The following is a 26,846-nucleotide window of genomic DNA, read 5'->3' on the forward strand; positions in this document are numbered from 1 at the left end:
CCATGTCAGTAGATCCCTGAAGAAGCCAAAGTCTGCTTTTCTGAAGTCCAGGGTAGCAAGTTTTCTGTGTGCCCTCCTCATTGCCCTAAAAATCTTGAACTTCGCCGTTTAAGCCAAGGCTGTCCTTGAGCTTCACATTCCCCATCAGCTCCCCCTTGTTGATGAGATCAAGGTCCAGCATAGCCCCTCTGCTCGTTAACTCCTCTATCAGTTGGAGAAGGAAGTTATCATCAAGCCATTTCAGAAACCTCCTGGATTGTTTATGCCTTGCTGTGTTGTCTCTCAAGCAGATATCAATGGGATTTAAGTCCTCATAAGGGTCTGTGAATGTGAGGCTGCTCCTGTCTCTTTCTGGAGGGTCTCATCTGCTTGGTCTTCCTGATCTGGCATCCTCTAGCATGCCCTCACTATAATGTTACCTATCCCTGCTCACCCTTTATTTTTTATGTATAAGTGTCTGGGGGGCTTCTCATCCATGCCCAGGTAGAGCTCCATACACTCTATATGGTCATTGACATAGAGAGTAACACCCCACTCTTGGTGTCACCCACCTGTTCTTTCTAAAGAGCCTGTATCCTTCCATTGCAACACATCTCTGTGAAGCCAATAAAATAGTAGCCCTGCAGGTGTGCACACAACTCCTGGTGTTTTTCCTCCATGCTGCATGCATTCATTTGCACTGCATGCACGCATTTCATTCATGTGAACGTGGAAGTGTTTGTTTTTTCGAAACCACTAATATGTTATATTTTTTAATACAATTCTACCAATAAGCATTATTTTTCATGTTCTTTTGTTCAACTATCATCTTTTAATTATTTATTTTGCATTGATTACCTTCTATCTCCAACTTATAAACCTGTTTGTACCCATGTTTGTAGATTCTAACTTCAGGGCCAGTTACATTGGAAACTGTTTGTTCTGTAATCATTGAACTGCTTTCTTTCCTCTTTCATCTACTGGTCCACAAAAGCTGTTTTTTAGCAAACAGGCCTGCCCAGCTTAATTTTTACTATAACACACTTAGCTACTCAAGGCAACACTGTACAATAGGTGTCTGCTCATTTTCAAGTAATCATCAGCTGTCTATGTTTTTGTTAAGAACACAGAATATTTGGATACACTTTGCTGCCAATGGCTACTTTTGCAAGCAGCAATGTTGCGCAGCAGTGATAGAGAGTAATAAGACATTCTCTCTCTTCAGAGAGCAGCAATCATTACTTCTCTTTCCCACACACTCCCCTTTACTGTGGTGTGAAAACCATCAAAATGAGTATGGTGAAGAAACTTATGTACTTAATAACAGTAGTTATTTTGATAATGACAGTCTTGGAATGGTATAAATGAAATCATTTGACATTTCTCAAGAATCAGAATTCTAGTAATACAGGTACAAGGTTGTGGATTCTTATCCTCATCTGATCTTAAATGAAATAGCTCTACTGAAATTCTTGATATTTCAATATTAGTTGTTTGGTTCTGATACATTATCTCCCTACTTTACTATCATCTTCAACCTATCTCAAAAATCCTGACAAAAATAGCTGTCCTGATATTTTACTCTGAGAGTGGCAGGTAACTGGAAAGATGTTTACAGACACAGTCAGGAAAGCAAAAATAATTTTATTATTTTTTTTTTTTAGAATAAGGTTCAAATTGAATTTGCAAGTGTGAGCTTCACCTGTACACCCTTAGTTTTATAACCAAATGAATTTTGTTACATTCTCTGCATATTTATACATTATTTATAAGCATTGACACAGGTACTTAAGCTTTATCAAGAATGCAAGAAATGTCCTCTTTACTCCAGGGGAAGTAAATTAGTCATAAGTGCTTGCTGCTGTGGAGGCACACCATATTCCTTTCTGGCTCTCCCTTTCCACCATTTTCCTCATCATATTAAATTAGAATAAAGAACAAAGTTCTAATTCTTTTCCTTATCTGAACAGCAAACTGTGTTATGTCAGTGTTTTTTCTCAGAACAGATTGTATCTTGATCTATTCAGATGACCTCTAGCTTTCTAGCCACAGATCATGTCTTGGAAAGGATAATGAGTAGTTTACTTCTGAAGATTTTTCAAAGGAGGTAGCTTCAACCTTCCCAGATGACCTCCCTCTTGCAGATTATTGCAGATATATAAGGCGATACTAATTTCTGGATACCTTTGAGAAGAAATGGGCAGAAATGTAAATGGACACAAAGGAGATGATTTGGCTAGTTAGCTATAGCAGACACCACATATTTCTGAGAATCGTTAAATAGAAGTCCCAATATTGTACAGATTCCCTGAAATTAGAATCCAGAAAATCTTAAGAATTGTATTGCAAAGATGCAGCGTCTTCTACTGCAAGTCTTCTAGATCCAAATTGCCTCACTTTTTACTTATCTCTTCCAGAAAATATAGGAGGCTCAGGAGAAGCTGCTATATATAAAGTGTTACATCTATCAAGTGTAATTATTTAGTCAACTTCAATTCTTAATCTAGGATCTGTGAGAAAAACATAAAACCACAGGTACATGCATGTATATATATGTGTGCATGCAAACAGAGCAAGGGATGATCTATATCTGTATATAAAGATATATGGAGAAATACATTGTTTCTAAGGACTCAGGAGTGTCTGATTTGGGGTTTGAACTAGCAGAGGTATTGCAATGAAGGAAAGGTATTCTCCAGATTCAATGAGGTTTGCTATGTTTTTATGCTCTATTTAAAGCTGTTTGTAAAGTTTATCTCTTTAATGGGAAGAAACAGTGGTTCTGAATGTCAAGGAGCCCTTTACATGAATGCGACTTGTGGCTTTAAGGTAGGGTTGTTGGCAAAGAGACATGAAGAAAGGGAAAATTAAGATATTAATTTCTTGGCAATTGATTGTCTGAAATTAAGTAATGTTTCAGAGAAAAGAAAAAGGCTTTGTCCTGGTTCATTAGAAATGATTTTAATGACTATATGACAACAGTATACTGATTGTCATTTTACTCTGATTTTCTTGCCCTGAAGAAATATTATAGACACCAAAACATTTTCCTCACCCTGAATTTCTGACAGTCAAAGCCTTAATTGTCATGGAAAGACTATTTGGAAGAAAATGCAAACCAGACAAAATACTCCACGTTAATTGGAATATTTCACAGACACAGTTTCATAGCATCAGTGTGTAACAAATGTTCACAAACTCTTGTTTCAATAACCACAATTATTTTCTAGGAGTTCTAAGCCTTCTTTCAACTTTTTTTTTTCAGTTTCTGAGTGCCTAACTCTATTTCTTGTTTCTGATGGTATTTTTTCAACTGTAGTACAAGAAAGACGGAGACCTTTTAGAGTGGGTTCAAAGGAGGGCCACAAAAATTGTCAGAAGGCTTGAACACCTCTCCTGTGAAGAAAGGCTGAGAGAACAGGGGTTGTTTAGCCTGGAGAAGAGAAGGCTCTGAGGAGATGTCAAGTGTGGCCTTTCAGTACTCAATGAGAGCGCATAAAAAAAACAGAGAGAGATATTTTACCCTGGCCTTGGACACAAGGAGGAAATTATTCACAGTGAGGGTGGTGAGGCAGTGGAATAGGTTGCCCAGGGAATCTGTGGATGTCTCATCATAGGAAGTATTCAAGGTCATTCTGGATGGAGCTTTGAGCAACCTGCTCCAGTGAAGTGTTCCTGCCCTGTCAGAAGTTTGAACTAGCTATTCTCAGAAGGTCCCTTCCAACCCAGAACATTCTATGGTTCTATGAGAGCTGCTTCATCAATCTGCTATAATATTTTTATCCAATTTGCACCATAGATTCAAGAGTTGAAGGCTGGTTTAGGACATGGTTTGCTAATACCAGTGATTTTCTTTATTGAATAAGTATTTTATGAATTACTGAAGCATTTACCAAAGAATAGAATTATAGTCAGTGCCATTCAATCAAGCACCTTAAGCATACCCCTGAAAGACTAGCAGAAATGTGGCTTGTGTGGGTGTCATGTCAAAATGCCTATAGTATTCATGTTTGAGTGTTCACAAAAAAAAAGTATCTTTTATTTCTCAGTGATATTTATTTGTGACCATTGTTTACATTCCATTCCAAACTAGCAAGCTTAGGCTGGGGTTCTGTTAAACATGTCTGATAGAAACATAAATTTTTTTTTTCTGTTGGAAAAAATCTTGTCCTCCACATACAGCTCCTCACAAACATAGAATAACTATAGAAATTTTCTTTTTAAAACATTGGTATCTGTACCAACTTTATATATTTGGTACTATATATATGCAAATAATGTTTGAAACACATAATTTATGGGTCTTCCATTTATTTTAAATGGTAATTTTAAAGAGACAAAATTTCCAGCAAATGTTTGAAATTTTAGCTTCCTTTCAGAAAATCAAGGTCCTGAGACTTCAGAAACAGACATAATTTATTTAGACACAAGTATTAAAAGGGCAATAGCTTTAGTATAGACTTCTGAGTGATTATTAAAACTGGGAGAACTAAATAAAAATATTATAGTTTGCAGGATATTTAAGCAACATCTTTAAAAGTAAGATGTTTTCAGTGAGCTGGTGTATTTTGTACCTATTGATAAGTGTGATTTGCCAGTTTTTACCAGTTATGTCTTTCTCAACCCTGCATATTTGACCTAATGTATAATAAAAACAAAGAAGCAGACTAATTTATAACCTATCTTTTGGTCCAAGACAGCTGTGTAGACAGTAAGAAACTAACTTAATCATTGTCTTCAAGGAGTTCAAAAGGTTGATCCCAAAGACAAGTAAATTTATGCATGAGCTTGTGTTAGTTCTTTCTCCATCATTTCGTACTCCAAATAAATGGGATGCTCTGGAATCCAGAAGAAAAGGTAGTGCACTGCAGTAGGTATCTGGTATTGTTTAGATAAAGTCTGTTTAAAGGGGGAGAAAATAAGAGTGCCATAAGCCTCTTGACAGCTTTCAGTATGAAATAGATTTTTATATATCAAAAAAGACTCAAATAAAATAAGAAAAAAGCAAAGTGGAAAAGTAAGCTAGTCAAAGCAAATGCTTAACACATCTAAGCATTAATCGTACTACACGTGAGTGAAGGTCAAAAGAGTTGAGGTGAACAAAGAGTATTTTAGTGCAGGCAAAGGGAACAAAAAACCCACTAAGCTAGTGACTGAAAACAGATTGAAATTTTTTAATCAGATTCTGATTGCTAAGGCACAGTAGTCAAGCATTAGTGAATTCTTGATAAAGCTTTCTAAGACAAGAATTCAGGACTGGAATATATAGATAAACTTGATTTTTTTTTTCCTAACCAATTCAAAGAAAACTAAGGAAAGTTACAAAAACCTGAACGAAGAAAATGAGCTTCCTAAGACTAATTTTAGTAACTTTGCTACCAGAAAAAAAAAAAAAATTGTCAAATACTAGCTTTTACTCATGCATTGAGAGCAACAGGGGTACTATTTTGTCTTCTCAAAACGTTAGCAATCTAACATCTGTAAACTGTATAGAAGGTGGAATTAAAATAAAAAGCAATAGAGTCTCAAGCAAAGTCATTATACCTAACAAGAAAACAGTACAGTGATGGAGATAAATGGAGATAAATGTTGACTTTTTATTCTTGAAGGTGTAGGCAGAATGGGTACGTGAACACAATGTCTCTTCAGTGTAGCAGAAGTCCAATTTTTGTTTCCAAAACATTGTAAGTAGTACAAAGAGACTTTTCCTATAGGCTATTTTAAATGCTTTTATAGGCTTTAGAGGACAGATCAACACAAGGAAAGGACAAGAGATTGCCCTTATACATATTTGGTGGAAAGTATCTATCTAGTCTAGTATGGACCAGATAAGTGGAGAGTAAGAAGGACCTAAAACTGGTTTAAATGCCAGGCTCAAAGGGTTGTTATGAACATCTTGAAGTCCAGCTGGATATTAGACACAAACAGTATGCCCTGAGAGTCAATACTTGGTCCCATACAGGCTCATTCATGGTAAATTAATTCCTTATTTTGCTTTGCTTGTGTGTGTGGCTTTTATTTCACTTACTAAACTGTCTATCTGAGCCAAAAAAGTTTACTCACTTTTACTCTTCCATATTTCTTCCCCATCCCAACCAGGGGGAGTGAGCAAACCTCTGTGTGGGTCTTAGTCGCTGGCTAGGGTTAAACTTATAGATAGACTTATAACTTACTGATAGACTTATAACTTGCTTAACTTTTTTTTCTGTGCCTAGTAATGGGTGAAATACAAGTCCCATTAAGATAATAGTTAATAGCAGGCAAACCCCGAAGAATCATGCTGCATGATTATGCAATCTTAAAAAGAGCAAATTAGCAGGTTACTAGGATTTTCTTTATTCTTGTTTTTTTACTGAAAATGAAAAAAATCAAATGGATACTAATTATAACAGTTTAAAGGCAAAAAAGTGGCATGGATACAATATTCTCTGGTTATTATCCATTTTCCTAAGATAAAGGTAGTTATAGAATGTTTGCTATTAAAAAAGCCCAACAAACTAGAATTACGGCAAATACTGCCATAACCTGAATGGAGAGTGCTAATTGACAGATACTATCACATCTGTCATGATGAACATGAATTTACTCTTCCCAGAGATCTTCAGTAACAGGCACCTTCCTGGAAGGTTCAGTGCAACTTTGTCAGATAAACTTAAATCAGAATATAAGACTATAAACGCAAAATAGTAAGACTGTAGTACTTACCCCCATTTCAGAAATGACATCAAATGCATAGTGCTGGTACAAAATACTGAATACAGCTATTGCTAAGATGAAACAAAAACAGTTGATTAGGGTCTTATGACTAAAGTTAAAAGATGTTTATGGAGCTGTGAACCTTAAAACAGGTAATTTTTCTTTATTAAATTTATTGCTGACAGCTAATGTTTGTAACTTACCTGCAGCTGTTTATTGTAAATTGAGATAGTGACGTTATCAGTCCAAGAGCTGACCCAAGTCCTCATTAGAAAAACCTATTATGTTAATTGACACCATATTTTAGCAACCTCAGGCGATGATCAATATCCAAAGGAGATGAAACTATTCCCTTATTTCCCCCAAAAGTTTCATGTACTTTATCATGTTGGAATCTGCTTGTATTGTCACTGCTTTGGCTGCTCTTCTTCTTGGACTATATCAAGAAATCAGGTTTGCAGTGTTGTTGCAACACCTTTCCCAACACAATGGCTTTCAAACTCATAAGTGAGCTCTGCAATCCTATCTGTAAGTATTGAAGGGTCACCAGAAACAATAAAACCACAATCACACATTGACAATGGCATCAGTAATGTTCCAAAATACAATAACAAGCCCTATCAGTGTAAATGTTTATTTTTGTCAAACCACATGGACACTACAGAAATGTAAGTGGCATGGTATAAAAATATAACAAATTCTATTAGTTTTCTGTGCTTTCACTTTACTTTTGTTGCCACTGTTTTCAGTCTTACATAACACATATGAACAGCAGAATATGAAGTTAGTCACAGGTAATGATATTAATTTTATTATAGTAATTTATTATATATTTAGTTATTATTCATTGACTGTTTCTAAAATACTTGTTTATAAATTAGTTTCCATAAAATTCCTTACAATGGAGTTTTCTGACTTTTCACATATAGTTAACTAAAACAAAATGGGAAATAAAGTCAAAGACGATAGTTCTAGATCTTACTGTTTGAAACTGCTCAGCAGTTTCATTTGATAGCATTCATAAAAGGTTGGCTTGTTTCAATAAGCAGATTAACAAATATACTTATATAAATTTAGCTAAATTTAACTGAATGGATGTTCAAATTTCATAAAAACTGTGTTTCCCCCTTTTTTTTTTTTTTTTTTTCTTTTTCTGGATAAACAGGAGAATTACTTTTTTATGTCCAACTGATCAACTTACTGACAATCTGACGGGAAATGCTATACTGTCAGTATATAATGTCAAATATATACTCTTGATTGTATTTCAGAACTCAGATGACATATGTCAGAGAGGAAATATTTCAAGCCATTTTTGAAGCATTTTGTTTTTGATAAAAAATTCTGTGCAGCCCCCAAAATTCATAGATAATGAAGTGTAATTGTACTATGTCTAGCTGTAAATACATAAATGTAAATCAATAACTTAGTCAATAATAAGCCTTCTACTGCGTGAATTAATAGAAATTTTTATTTAGAAACCTTAAAATATCGTTAAGTCATCTCATGGTGTGATCTTGTTCAGTACCACAGAAAATCTTTATGCCAGCTCAGGAATTCTCTGTAAAAAAAATCAGAATTTTTCAAAATAAAAGTTTTCCATGATTAAGTTTTTATTTTTATTACTGTCTTCATGCCTAGCAAAATTGAGATGAAATTTTGCTTTCTCTTATTTTTTTCCCTGCCATTCTGTCTACTTTGTTCCTAATACATTATTATGTAACGGTTTTGGAAACTTAATTTCACATTTTCTTATTCTGTTTTTCATTGCAATTCAGTGTGTCCGCAATTGCTGACATACCAAAATTTTTTTGAAGCCAAAAATCAGTTTTTTTCTTTTTTTTTAACCTCAAGCGTTTAACAGGCTTTGAAGGACTTCCAGCTTTTGAGGAAAATAAGACAAGTACTTAGCAGTTATATTCTTCCCTTCATCTTCAGCAACCATTTTGAAAAGTTTGTTTGTCTTTTACTATATCATTTCATCCCAGATATTTAAGTCTTTTGTCAACCTCTCCATTATGTAATGTCATGTTATGCTGCTTATTATGTTTTCCAGTATGTTGTTTACTGGAGTACAAGTGTTTCAAGTACAAATGGCCAAAATTTTTCCAAGAACTGACAGATTTGCTGACAGAGAAACAGTTCTGATCAGCATCCTACCACACTTCTATACCTTTGAAATGAACCACATATGGCATCAATCCTGTTTGCCTGAATTAACTCCAATTTTCCAGTGACCAAGAACAGGCGAGAGCACAGAGAGACTCAGCTGTTCTTAGCTAGCACATATGGTCCAGTGTTTTTAGTAATTTAGTTACTATAATAAAAAAGTACTGAATGCTGAAACCAAATCCCACTGCAGAACACCTCAGTGGTGCCCTGTGCTAATATATAGCTGTCAAATATCTTATGTAAGAGCTATTTAGTAAAGAAATACTTGAAATTATTTGTTATTTTGGATGTTCAGAGTTTTGTTAGGTCTGGCAACAGAACTGATGGGAGAATTTATTGGGGGGAAAAAAGCCACCAATCTGTCTGTTTCACTAGGCTGATTTTGATGACTATCATTACAGGAAATAAGTAATGCTAATGATGCTACTTGACAGGTGCCAAAAAAGTGACAATGGAAGTTCTGTTAAGTTTTTAAAGTCTAAGTAGATGATGAAACAGTATTTATTCCTAAATGTTTGAGGCAACAAATTAGCAAATAATAGTTAGTGGGCTTTCTATCCCTTCTCCTCATTCAAAGAGTCCTTGAATTTTATTAGTTTGATTTCTAATGCTGCCTGATGAATTTTTTTTTTTAATCACAACAGCAACAGAACATTCTGGGCATAGAGCATGTTAATTTTGCTTTGAACACTGCAAAAACATCTTCCATGCCAACACCTTCCATGCTGTGAGAATACAATTGTTAAAATCATGGTGTTGTGACATATTCTCACTCTATTAAGGTAAATATTTAAAGTAGTATTTGTGAAATTCCTGTGTAGTTCCCAAAACCACGCATTCACTGTCTTTGGAAAAGGAGCTTGCTTCCAGATAGAGTGCAAATGAAGTGTGGAGGTATTGTCCTGCAGTTAGTGTCTGAGAAGAGGCAGAGTGAACAGACTTGGATTTATCTTCACAGAACATGCAGAATATAGGATCTGCTTTAAAAACAGATTAAATTTGCTTAGTGCCTTATTCCTACTTATAGAGGAAAAAACCCACAGAAGTGTGAGAAATACAAAAGTTATCATCTGCCACAGCATTTTACAGAAAGAACTATTGTGACATTAGTTATAATTTGGTAGAAGATTATAAATCATTGGGGTATAAAAGGCAAGGAAGTTTTCTGAAATCCATTAGTGGTTTTTGAGCTATAATATCCTTACTTATTTCCAGCTCAAAGCTGATAGTGAAAACTTACTTATTTCAACAGCATTAGGGTCTGGGGTTTTGTAGCCATAACTTATTTTAAATATTTAATGTTTGTTCAAAAATCTGTTTTGTAAAACAAAAAGCAGTCTTGGCAAAAATAAAAATGTCTTTCTCTGAGCACTACATTTTTCATTCCTTGTAGCTCTATTCTTGGCAGAAATACCTTTCTTACTTTTTTTCATTTGGGCTCTATGGACCATGAAAACAGCCATTATGGAGGAGAGAACATTGTATGCATTGGTTTTATTGTATTTATTCTGACATAACCAAATCTAAATCAGCTGGTTCACTTCAGGGTTTTCAGGCCTCAGCAGTTAAGAAAAAATAGGGGCAGAGGGAGAGCAAAGAAATTTCCTGAAGTCGGAGGGCCAGAGCCAGTGAGACCAGTCCAATGAAAAGGAAAGTGTCTTTTCCACATTCTTTGATGACTGAGAAAAAGACTGTCTCGTAGTTCTAGGAGACAATTAAAAAAATACAGTACTATAAATGTTATTTTTATAGCTAGCTCCTAATCTGATCGGAAAATCTGAAGATATCAGAAGTTTTAACGCAGTCTGTCTGTTAGTGATAGAGGACAGTTAAGCTGATGTAAGTCTGGCCTACTGTTCACTGCTGGTGGAGAAATGCATGTTATTTTCAGTATACTTTAGATACTAGTGATTAGCAAATTGCTCTATAAAAGCAATGCCCTCACCTCTAAAAATGACTCAAAACTGTGGAGACTTTGGAATGCCTACGGTATTGTACTATATTATAGAGGCATCAGGTGCAGATATGCAATTAAGACCAAATTGTGTTTTACACATAATGTGGTCAGCTATGTCAAAATCAGTAAATATATTGCTTCTGCTGGCTGAAAAAAACAGCACTTCTTTTGCAGTGTAGAATTAGCTGTGGCTAACTGGGAAATTAAAATTGTTTTGTCATTGTAACAAATTTAAATGGTTTATTTAGAACAAAATATCCAGAAATAGGGCAGGTAGTGATACTGTGTAAAGCTGAAAAATTAATAAGATCTGATATCATTCATTCTGATTCTTGTATTGGATTCTGATATTGATCATTATTTGCATATATTGCTGTTTAGCTCAGAAGTCCCAATAAGGGACCACCATTGTCCACTTCAGAAACATTGAGAGGTTTAGAGAAAATAGTACCTATTTTAAAGAATTTTGCTTCATATTGAGAACTGGCAGAGGTGGGTCAGTATACACTGATGCAAATTATAGAAAGTACAAAAAATGCACAATGGAATGAACACATCATCAGTTGTTGATAGATACTTGAACAGCCTTTCCAAGTTTTCAGTTGGTGACAGTTCAGGACAGGGAGCATGCTATTTATGTTTGTTTACAATTTATTTTCAATTATGCAAATGTTCAAAGTCTTTCAGTTAACCTTAGTTTTGAATTTTTCTGTCTTTATAAAGCTTGAGGACAATTGAAGTATTCCTAAAACTTTACGTTAGGCTAAATCTGAAATGTATTAATTAACTTATTTTTTTATCTCTCTATTAATGGTACTAATCATCTGTGGCCTAAAATGCCAGGGACGTATCCCAAATGTGTTAGAACAGCTATGAACCATGAGAGGATCATCTATAATGTTTGCTTCACCTAAATTTGACATCTAGCCACCTTATGTTTAGAAAAAAGTCTTGAGATAAATTAGTGCTTTTGCCATTATTAAGAACATCAGAAATAAATAAAATAAATAAAATTAAAAAAAAAATGTTGCATTTACTGACAGAAAAGAATAAGGGATGAATAAATTAAACCTATTATATGGACAGTCAAGCTTGTATTTCCATAATGGTGTTCAGGATTTTCAAGGGGTCATGTATGAAGTAATCGGGATGAGTCTACTTGAGCATCAAAGGACTGAAGGGTGATAAAGACAGGAAAACACATTTCCCTTGCTAATAGTAGGCTTGCCTTTGGCTTAATTGATAAACTACATAAGTTTATAGCGGTTTCTGTATTTTAGTTGCTTGGTTGGTTGATTGGTGGTTCGTTTGTTTTCCCCAAACAGGAAAGTATATGTTTTGGTTCGCTTTCTTGAACTTGCTTAACATAAAATTTGAAGAGTCTCCAGAAATACTTTTTGTATGTAACTCCATACTGATTAAGAATCATAGAAATCAATGAAAACTTAAGTTGGAAGGAACCTTTAGAGACCAATTCCTCTTGTCGGAGGAGATCTGGTTTCCTAATTCAAAGCAGGGTCTTAAACTAGCTTATTTGGGGCCATGTTAAGCTCTCTCAAATATTTCCAGTGAGCTGATTCCATTACCTCTCTGAGCTACCTGTTCCAATGCTTAAGTTGTTCACACAGTGAAGAACTTCTTTCTTATGACAACACAGGATTTCCCTTCAGAAACATAGGCCATTGCCTCTTATCCTGTCAGCATGAATCCTAATTCGTACGCTCAACTTCTCTCTAACCTTCTCTTTAGATAATGGAAAAATGTGATTAGAATCTGTGTAAGCCTTCCATTCTAGGTTGAACAACACCATTTCCACCAGTCTTGGTAAGTTAAGATCATAGAATCACAGAATAGTTCAGGTTGGAAAGGACCTTAAGATCATCTAGTTCCAACACCCCTGCCATGGGCAGGGACACCTCACACTAAACCATGTAACCCAAGGCTCTGTCCAGCCTGGCCTTGAACACCTCCAGGGATGGAGTGCTCACAGCTTCCTTGGGCAGCCCATTCCAGTGCCTCACCGGCCTCACAGGAAAGAACTGCCTCCTTATAGCCAATCTAAGCATCCCTTGTTTAAGATTGAACCTGTTACCCCTTGTCCTATCACTACAGTCCCTAATGAAGAGTCCATCCCCAGCATCCCTATAGCCCCCCTTCAGGTACTGGAAGGCTGCTATGAGGTCTCCACGCAGCCTTCTCTTCTCCAGGCTGAACAGCCCCAACTTTCTCAGCCTATCTTCTTACAGGAGGTGCTCCAGTCCCGTGATCATCCTCGTGACCCTCCTCTGGACTTGCTCCAACAGTTCCATGTCCTTTTTACATTGAGGACACCAGAACTACACACAATACTCCATGTGAGGTCTCACAAGAGCAGAGTAAAGGGGCAGGATCACCTCCTTCAACCTGCTGGTCACGCTTCTTTTGACTCAGCCCAGGATATGGTCAGCTTTCTGGGCTGCGAGAGCACACTGTCGGCTCAGCACCCCCAGGTCCTTCTCCGCAGGGCTGCTCTGAATCTCTTCTCTGCCCAACCTGTAGCTGTACCTGGGATTGCTCCGACCCAGGTGTAGGACCTTGCACTTGTTATGTTTAAATTTCATGAGGTTGGCATCAACCCACCTCACAAGTGTGTCAAGATGGCATTCCTTCCCTCCAGGGTATCAACCGAACCATACAGCTTGGTATCATCAGCAAACTTGCTGAGGGCACACTCAATCCCACTGTCCATGTCACTGACAAAGATGTTGAACAAAATCTCCAACCCTCTGATCACCTTGGTGGACACTCTCCAATTTTAACATCTCCCTTGAAACTGGAGAACCAAAAATGGACATGAAGTTCCTAGTGCGGCTTGGCAAGTGCCAAGTATTGTGTATTAATCGTATCCCTTGTTCTGTTTGCTATGTACATTCATACTGATACAGACTGCAGTTTGTTTTCCTGCTGCAAGTGTGGGCTGCTTGTTTATGCTCAACTTGCTGTCCTATTGGATCCATAACTTCTTTTAAGCCAGGATACACTCCTGATCATTCTTTCCCAGCCAGTATGGATGTTTGGGATTACTTTCCCCCTGGACAGACTTTGCATTTATCTTTGTTAAACCTTATGCAATTCCTGTTATTGTAATTTTACAGCCTCTTTCTGCATGGTAGCTCTTTCTTCCAATATATCTACCTCTCCTCCCTGTTTAGTGTCTTCCACAGACTCGGTAAGGGTGCCTTCAATACCATTTTCCAAACTGTTTAAAAATATTTTGAAGGTCAAGGACTGACCCCTGAGCCATTCCACTCATGACAAGATGTCAGCCTGGCCTTGAGCTATTAACTACCACCTTTAAAGTTTAACATCTCAGCCGTTTCTCCACTTGTAAGTGCTCCATTTGTGCAGTCCATATCCTACCATCTTGTCATCAAGGATGTTGGGAGAGACCTGGAACCTTGTCAAGGCTAATATAGATGGGCCTTTATGAATGCATTTTTCATATGTCATTATTTTTGTCTGTTCAAACACATAAGTGATGAACTTGGTGAAGTAATTCCAAAATGACATTTCATGGTCTATGTATTGCAGAAGGTCAGAATAAATATACATAATTATTCCTCTGGCCTTAGAAGAATCCACAAATCTAGCAACTTCAAGAAAAGTGGCTTTTGTCCACTAAGAACGCATTGCTCAGGACAACAGAAGACACATATCTGTTGTAGGGAGTGTCATAAATGGAAAATAATGAAATCACATTGGGAGTCTTGACTCTGGAAGGGGATGTAACATAGCGATTGTCATTGTTTAATTCCTGTGTGGTGAAGAATGCTTTCATAGACTATATAACAACTGGGCTTCTGATTTTTCTTTTTGTTTTACTTGTTTTTTTTTTTCCCGAATTTAATCAATTACCTTAAATTACCTTTGTCACTACACCCTCATGTGAGTTTAACTTGTTGTATGAGTGAAAGCAAAGCTGGGCCGTGACACTCAAGTGCTTTTATAAGCCAGGAAAGAATTTGAATGCTATCACTGCAATAAAAATCTCCATTGATGGATGTGTGTTTTTTCTTTGTAGAAAAATGTCAAGAATTTGTCTGGCACATTTTTACTGTGCATTTATCCACTCTTGTCTCGTATCATGAGATCTGCTTCCCTGTCCGTTGATCCTTGTTTATTCTGGCATTCATTCAACATGCTGATGTTTTTCTAACCTTATGGTCCAAAGCCGTGCTACCCAGATATTTGTTTTTGCTAGCCAGTTCTTTGCAACAGAGTTGCAACACACTGCTAACAACGATTCTTTCAGTTTCCAGTCTCAAATTTAGTCATATCATTATACTAATTTAGAGCCTTTGCAATGCTTCCTTTTGTGATCGCTGACATGCACAGTTATTTTCCAATGATATTTAATTTATGAATGCTGAGTATGTCACTGACAGTATCCTCTGAATGTCATTGTGAGAGCTTCTGTTTTGTGCACCACGTAGACAAGTTTCTTCATTTCTTTAGCCTTTTCATTTCTTTTCCCTTTTAGTTTTTTTGTGTTCTTTGTGGGTTGGTTGTTTTTTTTTTTTTTTGTTTTTTTTTTTTTTGTTGTTGTTGTTTGTTTGGTTTTTTAATTCCAGTCAAATTTAAATGTGGAAAAGCATAGGAAGTTTTCTTACTTCTTTGCACTGTCTTCTGCATTACTGCGGGAACACAAGCATGATAAATCATGTCACCACAAGTTAATCTTATACAGATGTAATTTCTGGTAAATTTCAATTTAGGCTGGATTTGCAGACTGATTACCAGTTAAATAAAACAATATGGTAAAATAACACAGATAAAATAATACACTTAATTGATGGGCTATGTAAGTTGATTAACCACACTGATTTGCACACAGTGAAAGAAGATGAAAACATAATGTAAATTGCAGCATCTGCTTCTATCTGTATGAATGACATAATCCTGGCCAAAAGAAAAAAAATATGTACATATTGAAGTGTCAGACTCTTTAGTTCAATGTCAAATGGGCTTCTGATGCTTTGATTGTTCTGGCTTCTTGATTTTAGTCACGTTTGTCTGCTGAATAGCTTGCCAAACACAGAGGAAAACCACTTGTGGTTCTATTTTCCTGAATCAAATGATCAAATGCTGTTTTTTTGTTTTTTTTTTTCTTGATAAAAAATCCTCTGTTGCATGTAAAATAAATCCCAGAACGTGTACTATACACTTTTTTTTTAGTAAGAATTCCTAAATGGTAGAATACAAGGGTCACAAGTAGATGGGCTGTTTTCCTTCACCTCATTTTAGTTCTGACTTGTAAGTTTTAATGGAAGAAAGCACTGCAAAGATATTGTATCATTCTGCCCATATGAGGAAAGTAAGACATCACTATGCACTTGTTAGCTTCACAGGTGTGAGCCATGTACACTGATGTTTGAGTTTCTGTGTTGTCTTCTACAGTCTTACTAATCATATGTAGACTTTTTTGTTGTTGTTTTAGTAATTCCAGTAAGCAAGATATCCTGTGAAGGTGCTTTCTCTGATTTTGTTGTTGACCGTTTTTCCCTCCTTTTCAGCAGTAGCTGTGGCTTCATACTAGCTAATTCAGCCATTGTAATATGAGCACTCTGTCCTTTTGAGGATATAGTATATTTTTGCATGCCCTAATGCTTCAGTAGAGAGCAAGCATTCCCCTTGCTAACGTGTTTTCAACCTGGAATTTATTTTCTTTTTCAACAGAAATATAGAAATGCAGTTTCTGTTTTTGAATGTAATCTGAACTATATTGTAGTTCATTCTTTATTTTATATTATAGTTCATTTGGCTTTTTCTTTTTTTTTTTTCTTTCCTCAACATCTATCAGCAATGTGTATCTAACATAGAATCACAGAATAATAGAATCATGGAATCATAGAATGGTTAGGGTTGGAAAGGACCTTAAGATCATCCAGTTCCACCCTCCCCACCCCCTGCTGTGGGCAGGGATGCCTCACACTAGACCATGTCACCCAAGACTCTCTCCAGCCTGGCCTTGAACACTGCCAGGGATGGAGCATTTAGCACTTCTTTGGGCAACCTGTCCCAGGGCCTCACCACCCTCACAGTAAAGAGCTTCTTCCTTGTATCCAACCTGAATTTCCCATATCTAACAAATTCCTAAAATTGTTTTCTCTGCCAATTTTTTCATATTGCTCATTATTTATAATGGCTAAAATGTTTTCTTTTTCATTGGGTTGTAGATTATATGTCAAAAGAATTGAATGTATGTTATTGGTAAAATTTTTCAAATATTGAAAACCATTAATTTTTCACCCTTTCTGTATTGCACAGCAGTATAGATTTCTACAGAGCTGATGTCCATTGCTTAAAATCTCTTATGCTACAGTACAGTATTAAATGTTAGCAAGAATTACGTGATTTACAAAACAAATCCTGTGCGGAGAAAGCATATCTGTTTGGTCTTCTCTATTCTATGCATTCACACTACATGCTGAAGAAGAATGATTTCCCCTTTCATTGTTACTAAAATCTTGTACCATCAGCTGCAGACTATGTTCAGTACAGTAACAATGTGTTCATGTGGAGTCCTAAAGGTCTTCAATTCTGTTAGCATTGACACTAGAGTTAGTTCAAATGCTTGATTTGCTAACTTCCCAGAGAGAGTGAAATAACTTAGATTGTATCACAATGGGGGGACAAAGTCATCTTTTTTTCTAAAAAAAATGTTCATTTTATTCCACATACACTGCTAATTTTCCTCTGCGCAGAATTTATGGCTGTCAATCAGCTGAACTTCAGAAAGATTTGTAGTGTCAATCTTTGTTTAGCATCTCCACCAGAGCTGATGGCAGAGTTATGTTTAAGGCTGGCATTAAAAAATTAAAGACTCCTTAAAAAGTTAGATTACACTAGTTCTTATGCTTTATTTCTACATTTCATTTACTAGGCATGATTTAACATTACCAAACATTTTCTGATATATCTTGAGTTTGAATCATTATGAAACAAAGGGGCAAATGTAATATAGAATGTTTAGGACTTCTAATACTTTCAGTTTATCCAGTGGTTATGATCTCTTAAGCACTGTGTTTTGGAAAGATAAGGGAAGGTAATATCTTTTTTTAAAGAAGCTGAGGTGAAAAAATGAAGCGACTCCTTTGCAGATGCTCAGAATCACTTTGTGCTTAACTGTTGTCTTTTTTGTCCCAAACCACTGCCTCTCTCTTCCTATCAGAACAGTTCTTTGCATTCTGGGAATATTAAAGCACAAAACACACGTTTATTTTTAGGACTTTTAGTAGCCAGTTTCTGAATGGCAAGCTAGAATTAGTGTGACCAGACTGTGATACTCTCTCTGCTGCCCTCTCCCTCACAGCAGTTTTCTTTATAAACTGCCATCTGTAAATGCTTTAATTACTTCAGGTTGCCACAGTGTGTAGGTTTTCAGAATTGCTCAGGAGTACCTGAGTGATTGAAGTAAGAGTGAAGATTTCAAATGTGCCAGAATCCACAGAGTCTCCTATAACACTAACCAACATTGTTGATGGCTACAATTAAATACTTAACAGTTTTATACTGACTTCAAATAATCGTAGGTCTCCATCCTACATAAAATCCTATCAACAGTAAAAAACAGATAAACAGCAGATATTGCACATTTTCTTGACCATCTCTCCAGATGCTTTGATTTACACAAACAAAATGAGAGGTACAGATTATATTAAATGCACAAGTACTCTTAAAAGAAAACCTTAGTGAAATCTGACATAGTAAAATACAATAAGAGAGCAATGACCAAACTGAGTATTTGCTTTCACTCTCATAAGCATATTATTCTTACTCATGTTGCATCTAATATTTGTCTTTCAGAAATCCAAAATCTCCACTTACGACAAGATGTGGGCCTTCATGAGTAGCAGGAGGCAGTCAGTACTTGTCAAAAGTAATGAAGAAGGCATCCAGCGTGTGCTTACCTCTGATTATGCATTCTTAATGGAGTCGACAACAATTGAGTTTGTCACACAGCGAAACTGTAACCTAACACAGATTGGAGGCCTGATAGACTCAAAAGGTTATGGCGTTGGAACTCCCATGGGTAGGTGATATGCCAACCGTTTGTGCTCTGTTCATTAATCTTAGTTGCTGCAGTAGCCTTGAAAGCTTCAATACATTGTTGCTTTCTCTACATTGCTAATGTTTTTTTCTTGTCCTTTTTTTTGCACCTGGGGAAAGTATTATGTATTTTATCAATATTTATGGTTCTTATAAAAATAATTACTTCATAAAAATTGACATTTTCGTAAATGTTTCTCTTGAGTGGTGTCTTCCATATGTTCAACAACAGCACAAAGTACTTTTCACCATATTTTATTAAAAAGTTTTTAAAATGTTGCTCTCCCTCTTTAGAGTATGAGGTGCTAGTAGTACAATTCCTGTAAATGGGGATAATGTTTCTCTAGTGAGAGGGATGATCACTGAGATTCTTAACAGAGAAGGAAAGATTCCATTATATATCATGTACAAATCCACAGAAATATTGAATTAACCTTGTGGAATATAGTTTTGCAGAGCAATTCCAATCCTGTAAATATTTTCCAGGTCAGGTGTTGTACAAAACTTTAATTGAAAGATGAGAAGCCAACTACAGACATTAGTTTGGCTGGTAGAATCCACAAGATGGAACTCAGCAAGCACTGAAGTGCTGAGTTCCCATTGACTACAGTGATTATTTTTTTTAAGGACATGAGCTAAGAATCTGGCTTTAAATTTCAGAGTAGATGGGAATAGAAAATGGTGTGACACAAACACTCTGTCAGTAATGCACAATGATCTTACTTAATATTGCAAGACCATTCTGCTGAATTCTTTGCAAGACAAATATTTATTTTAACACTATTTTTAAGAAGAATTTATCATTTTGTTATTGATGTGAATATATTTTATGTTATTCTCAAATTGGTCTTACATTTGGTACTGATTTTGTCTGTTTTAATAATCGACACTAAATCATTGTATGGGGAAATTGTGTCCAGTACTTTAAATCAAACACATGGTATGGAAGATTAAGAAATCAACTTTGATGGAATCTCTTGGATAAAGAGGTATCTAGTATTATCAAATATAGCTTTCCCTGTATGTTGTAAATATTTACTGCAACTTTACCAACATCTTTATAACTTTCATTTTTTCAGTAATTCTCCATGAAATAGACACCTGCAAAAATTCATTCTGTCTTTCAACACTTAGTTGTTAGGAATCTAATTTCAATCTGTATATGAATATTTCTATCCTGTTCTATTGTGGCTTCTTATATTGCCGAACATGCTCTATAGGCCTATAAGTGCTAGAAAGGACTGGACTTCAATCCTCCTGCTCCTTTTGTCATCTCTTATTTTCTGACATATAAATCTTTTGTTATTTTGAGGATGAAACCCGCCTTCTGTTTAGGTTTATTATGGGGGAAATTAAATAGAAGTGGCAGTGTAAAATCCTTGAATAAGTTGCATGCAAAATTCTGAAGGATCTGAAGCATGTCCTGGAAATCTAAGAGACAAAGTGATAGGAATCAGAGAGACCAGGCTATTTTACAAATTATTTTGGTATTCTGTGAATCAGAGAAGCATCATAAATACCAGAGAAAACAAATATAAAACAATGATAAAGCCAGAAAAAGACTTCAAAGACAGAAGTATTGGTTGTAAAGTGGCAAGGAAACAAGTATGTAAACTATCTTTTGGTCTTTGTCCCCTACCTTATTTAGTTAGAACAGGCATTACACATGCACTATTTCTTCATTAACTTATAATATTTTCAGAGTTGTTATTCAGCTTTTATTAATCTGAAAGTTTTCAAGTCATGAAAAGATTTCTGAGTCAAGAGAAATAATAATGTACAAGGGGATCTGTGAGCTGACAATTGTCTTGAACCAAGGTGAAACAAATAAATAGAAGACATACCTGCAGGAATCAGAGATCACAAAAGGAGGTAAAACATGAGTTGAAACAGTGTTAAACTTAGCAAGAGAAGTTGGAATAAGATCTGAAAAAAAGATGAACACTTTGTAAAAGAAAATGTAAGAGAACCTAAAGTAAGGTGTAATGTAAGGTTTTCACAGAAGAAATGAAGGTATAATAAAACAGCATCAGGAGCTTTCCCAGAACAGCTAAGAATAAGAGATTAATCCTGGCTTTGATCAGTATCTATAAAATGCTATCCAGAGAAATAACATCTATAAAAGTTTTGCATCCTGTCTATTAACTGCACAGTCTTAGAGGAAAGAGAGGGGTAACCTCCACTAAAATAATGCATAGTTCAGACATGCATTTGAAAGAAAACCTTGTGAAGAAGCATAGTGCCTGTCAGAATAGTTTCTGTTAAATATATTGCTTTATTGAAGCTACAAAATCTTACAGAGAAGTGGATAATAGAAAATAAACTCATGCATTATCGCTAATCTTATTTCTGCAAGAAAAAATAATTTTGGAATCTTTAAAAGAATTTATGACACAATTAAAACTACAGAAGTAGATTTCATCATTATTTAATGATTATGAAAGAATTTTTTAGACAAGCAATTGAGTAATACTTCTTTAGAGCTAATAATCCTTAGAGTAACTTGTCAAGTGCTTGGAAGTGTAATGGTTTCCCAGACAAAGCACATGTTACTGCTTGTGCCTATTTGGGAAGCAGCACATCTCTCTGAAGAGCAATACAGAACTATTTGTATTGAAGGCACAGTATCTGAAAGATATAGATGTCATCTCCCCAAATTTACCGAAATATCCAATTTGTCTCCTGGAATAGTGGCTTAAAGTTTCAGAAATATTTGCACGTAAAATTATAGAATACAGTTGTTATAGGCGTTATGTTCAATAAGATAGGATGGATACGGTTACATTTGGAGAATAGCAGCAAAGGAAGTAGGTGCAGTGTATTTTGTTCCTTTTGAAGGCTAATAGAATAATGGTTAGTTAGAACATAATTTGAGTCTAAGTAGCTGCAAGCAGAAGATCTAAAATATTTCCTAACAGAAAAACATGCTATCAGAGTAGGTTAATGATAGGATAATCACTTAGAAAATGCAACCACCCAAATATAGCACCAGCTTAGAGTACTGCAGTAAAAGCTCTTTGTTCACAATGTGAAAGCTTTCTATATTAAGAGACAGATGCACAAGATGAGAAGAAAGAAACAGCAGGTCAGGCAGTGTATAGGTATCAACTTGTTCCAAACACACTGAAGAAACAAAATCTGTTTATATGATTACTTTAATCCTACTAAAATCATTAATTATTTAAACAAAGTTTAGATTGCTAAAATGTAGACTAGAGTAAGGAAAATGGAAACATACTTTTTGGCATGAAGTATTATCAGGGTTTAAAATAACAAAATAACCTTTAAAATAACAAAATACACTGATGTATTTTGTAATACCTAGTTGGAATAGGTGCAAGGCAGCATTCTGTGTGATATCTTTGCTGTTAAATTTATTTAATGTGCCACAGATAACATCCACAGAACTGAAAAGTGTGCTAGAGATGGTGAATTTGAAGAGGAGGAGAGAGAGCAAACTCTGGGGTTTTAAGGATAGATACTCTAGAGTGTTACTTATCACCTTCAGTAGTTTTAAATGCCCCATTTCTTCATTATGCATGATAAAAATGTTTAAAATTGAGTTTGTTCTTGAATAAATCCCAGTTGGGTTAAATTTACCATTGCAAGGAATTCCTAAATGTTTATTCCACAGGTTTATGGTCTTATCAAACATAAATTGTAACCTTTTTTCCCACGAAAACCTGGTCTATCCAGCAATATACATTTTAGGCCCTAAAGAAACACAGTATTAATTTCCTATGGTCAATATACTGTAAAACACATAATATTAATGTGACAAATGCTATTTCCCAGAATGAGTATTTATTAACATCCTTGTTAAAGTGAAGTGACCCACACGAAAGGTTAGAAGTTTAGCTTCTACACACTCTATATTAAGGTCTGAATCATTTGCAAAGCTACTTTTTACTCTCCAATTAGAAGAAATATTCTAAATCATCTCTTGGAAAAAAAGCAAATCTTCATCTCTCTGGGGTGTCTTCAGGTTCTTATTTCTTTTCCAAATTCCTGTTTTCTCCTCAGCATGTTAAGACATCTGGCTCCTTTCCTTCTGGCTGGGCAGATTTTCTGTTGGATTTTGCCAATTGGTTCTATGTTGAACCTGGAGGCATAAATGGCTGACAAGTGTGTATGTCAAACCCTTTCCATATGAGCAGATCTACTGAACATGCACCTTTCAGGTGGTCTATACTTACGTGGCAACTCAGGACTATCCTGTGTATGCCAAACTAACTCTGCATGTGTGGAGATTCATGCAAAGTAATGCCTCTGACATTTTGAATATGAAAAATGATAGGTGTAAGTAAACCTAAAAATTTGCATATGTTTCTTCTAACTCTTAAGAAATACAAAATAGTGGTGTTTGAGAAATTTGGTGCATATACGAAATTAGAGATAGCCATTTCTCTGCTGTTTCTCTGTGATTGTTGAGCTGTGGAAAGTTACAGAATTAGATTACAAGGAGGTTTAACTGTATAGCACTGATGTTCCTGATAATATCTAATAATGGTGAGGTAAAAATCAGCATGAAAAAAGGTGGAATACATATTTTTTTTTATCCTTTCTTCCTGTGCAGTTACTAAAGAAAAGGGCTGTTAATATTAATGATAACTGAGTTGCAGAACATAGGGAGATGAATATTACATGAGTCTCTTCACTTTTAGTAGTTTATTGAATTTTCTCTAGCTGTGACCAAACTATGACTTTTCATACTAGAGCATCTCACTGTATCCCTGATCTTTCCATACTGATGGACTATCAAGATGCCCTGACAAATGCTGAAAAAAGTTTGAGGTTCACATTTTTATTAGTTAACTGTTAACTTAAAAACTGTTAAAAAAAGAGAAGTGCACTCCCCCAGCTACATAGAGACTCTTCAGTGTACACAGGGATAAAATACAGCTCTCAGAATATGAATGAAATTAAACAGTGTATTTTGGGGTCAGCATATCAAGCTGATAAAGCTACCAACATTTCATTGCCAAGTCTTACAGAACTACCCATATGCAAATCTGTAATAACTTGCAATAGTATCCAGGTATAAAAAACTATTCAGGTAAGCACATTGTCCTGGGTTCAGCAGTAGCAGTCATGTTTCTTCTTCTTGGTGGCTGGTGCAGTGCTGTGTTTTGACTTTCGGCCTGGGAACAGAACTGATAGAGATGTTTTGGTTTGGCCAAGGACTTTGTGAGCCTCATGCTCTGCCAGGGAGGAGGGAAAGCCAGGAGGAAGCAGAGACAGAACACCTGACCCAAACTGACCAAAGAGGTATTCCATACCACAGCACGTCATGCCCAGGATGTAACTGGGAGTTAGCCGGAAGGGCTGGGAGACTGCAGGGTTGGAGGAGGTATCGGTTGGAGTTTGGTCAGGCTTGGGGGGCGAGTTATCGGTCAGCTGGTGCTGAGGTGTTGTATTCTCTTCCCTTGTTATTTCCTTTATCATTATTATCATTGGTGGTAGCAGTAGTGATTTGTGTTATACCTTAGTTACTAAACTGTTCTTATCTCAACCCGTGGGAGTTGCATTCTTTTCGATTCTCCTCTCCATCCCTCTGGGAGTAGGGGGAGGGAAAGAAGGGGGGGGGGGTGAGTGAACGAGTTACCTGACTGGGTTTAAACCACGACACACATAAATACATCTGTACAGTGTATATTTATATATTCGCCATAGAAAGCTGGCAGCTACTGTGATGCAAACAAGTTATACCTCCTGTGCATAAAGAAAACTATATGAATAAAATAGACAGCCTTGTAGCAGAGGTGTATTGGCAGCAGGCCCCAGATAGAAGTGTACTCAGTTAAGTTTAAAGGATAAAACAAAACTTCTAGGCTCTGTTGATTCAGAGGTGTCATTTTTAGTGAAGTTCTCTCTTGTGTAAATTCTAATGAAGTATCAAGTAAAATGGTTTTGTTTACTTTTTTATGTCTTAGAGAAAAAATGCATTGTTCACAGTACATTGCTCTTTAAGATCCTCCAAATTTTATACACTCACCTAAGACTCCCCAAAAATCTGGCCATCTAATGTAATGTGCAGATGACTCACACATAAAAATTCATTTATATACTTTTATGCAATGTAGTTCATCTTCACATATTTTTTTCATTTAGGCATTAAAATCTTTTCTATTTAGCTAATCACAGCTAAGAGCGAGATTGGTTTTCCTTTTTTTTTTTTTTTTCATTTCAGTCAACTGTGTAGTATGTAATTAAAATGTTATTTGGAGTACACATATTTTGAGGACAGTAATATTCATATAATTTCATCAGACATAGAATGTAGAAAGAGTATTTCACACACCACACAAAGATTTCACTGCAGGAAGAAAGGCATTAAGGCATTCAGGGAATAATTTATGATCTTCTATTTCATATCTTCTCTAAGAATATGACTTCATGAATTATTTACATATATCTAAGACTTTAATAAATGTGATATAATACTGTTCTTCCTACACAAGTGATAGGCTGCTGAATTCAAACAGAATTTAAACCAATAGTTTAATCAGCAAAAGTATAACATTTAATTGCCATGTTGTATCCAATAACTTTGTATAAATTCAGGTAATTTTTATTACCTATTTGGTGTCTACGGAATGGCCTAGAAATAGTTACATTAAACTTTTTTTTAATACTGAATTTTTTAAACTGATCTGACCATATTCTTTATACAGATATTTTACAAAAGATTTCTTTACCTGCCACTTTTATTTAAATGCATGTTTCCAAATACAGAAAATTTTCAATGGAGGCACAGTGGGAAATACAAATTACTTAAGAATAAAAGCTTTTAATTGATGTAGTAATAATACAAACAAAAAATTACTCTTATTTCCTAAATATGTATTATAAAGTGAAAAAAAATGATCTCAAAATAGTCAATTTATCATACCAGGCAGAGATTTGCAGCCTAGTTCTGTAATCATCTAAAATTTAATTTATTTTTGAGCTTTCCTGTGAAATCAAAAGTAGATAAAATTGGAGTAAACACCTTGTAAGTGTGAAAATAATATTTCATCATCCTACAGATGTGTAGGATATTGCCTCAAAAGGTTTCTCTAGCATTGACAAAGCCTTGAATTCTACAGCTGCATGTCTGAATTAACTTTTTTTCTTAAGCAATTTCTACATTTAGAACATGAACTTCACTCAAATTAATATTTTAAACAAATGCCTGAATGTTTTCTAGTAAAGCAATTTGTTAATACATAATTAGAACATAGCGGTGCTTAATTTTTTCCTGATCTAGGTGCTACCTATAACTGTGGTAAAATGAAGTCCAACTTAATAGAGATTGAAGTATGAATATTAAGTCTTCCATTTCTGTTCCAGCAATTACTTATAAATGAATCTCAAAATTGAAGGTATAGTTGACCTTAGTTGACGTTATAGCCACCCCCAAAGTAGAGGCAGTCTATTCTTTAAGCTCTGATTGAATGAGAATGTATATTATGCTTATCCCACAGTTGTAGATTCTTTGCAAGGGAGTAGGATTATGATACAAATGAGTATAATATGATAATGAGTTTGGTCCCCAGTTTAAGAAACATGTTAAGGCACTTGAATGTGTCCAGAGGAGGGTAACAAAGCTAGCAAAAGGGATGGAAGGCATGTTCTAAGAGGAGTGCCTGAAAACTCCTCTCCTCCTCCTCTCTCCTCTCCTCTCCTCTCCTCTCCTCTCCTCTCCTCTCCTCTCCTCTCCTCTCCTCTCCTCTCCTCTCCTCTCCTCTCCTCTCCTCTCCTCTCCTCTCCTCTCCTCTCCTCTCCTCTCCTCTCCTCTCCTCCTCTCCTCTCTCCTCTCCTCTCCTCTCTCTCTCCTCTCCCTCCTCTCCTCTCCTCTCCTCTCCTCTCCTCTCCTCTCCTCTCCTCTCCTCTCCTCTCCTCTCCTCTCCCTCTCTCCCTCCTCTCCTCTCCTCCCCTCCCCTCCCTCCCCTCCCCCTCCCTTCACTTCTCT

The 26,846-nt window shown here is 35.8% G+C and overlaps 1 protein-coding gene across 7 annotated transcripts in view; it reads left to right on the forward strand.

The window, feature by feature from the left end:
• GRIK2 (glutamate ionotropic receptor kainate type subunit 2) overlaps nt 1-26,846 on the forward strand; it is a 402,122-nt gene that overhangs the window by 347,001 nt on the left and 28,275 nt on the right. For 6 of the 7 annotated variants that reach the window (XM_057410866.1, XM_057410863.1, XM_057410865.1 and 3 more), the window contains one exon: nt 18,650-18,875. In XM_057410866.1, coding sequence (XP_057266849.1) covers nt 18,650-18,875 — 226 coding nt within the window. Of the gene's footprint in view, nt 1-12,553; nt 12,620-18,649; nt 18,876-26,846 lie in introns of those variants that run through there. The other variant, XM_057410869.1, reaches the window with a different exon arrangement.

This window comes from Pezoporus wallicus, unplaced genomic scaffold (assembly GCF_028554395.1).
Source record: "Pezoporus wallicus isolate ANWC-B61680 ecotype Strahan unplaced genomic scaffold, APGP_CSIRO_Pwel_v1 contig_747, whole genome shotgun sequence".
Classification (NCBI taxonomy): Eukaryota; Metazoa; Chordata; class Aves; order Psittaciformes; family Psittacidae; genus Pezoporus; species Pezoporus wallicus.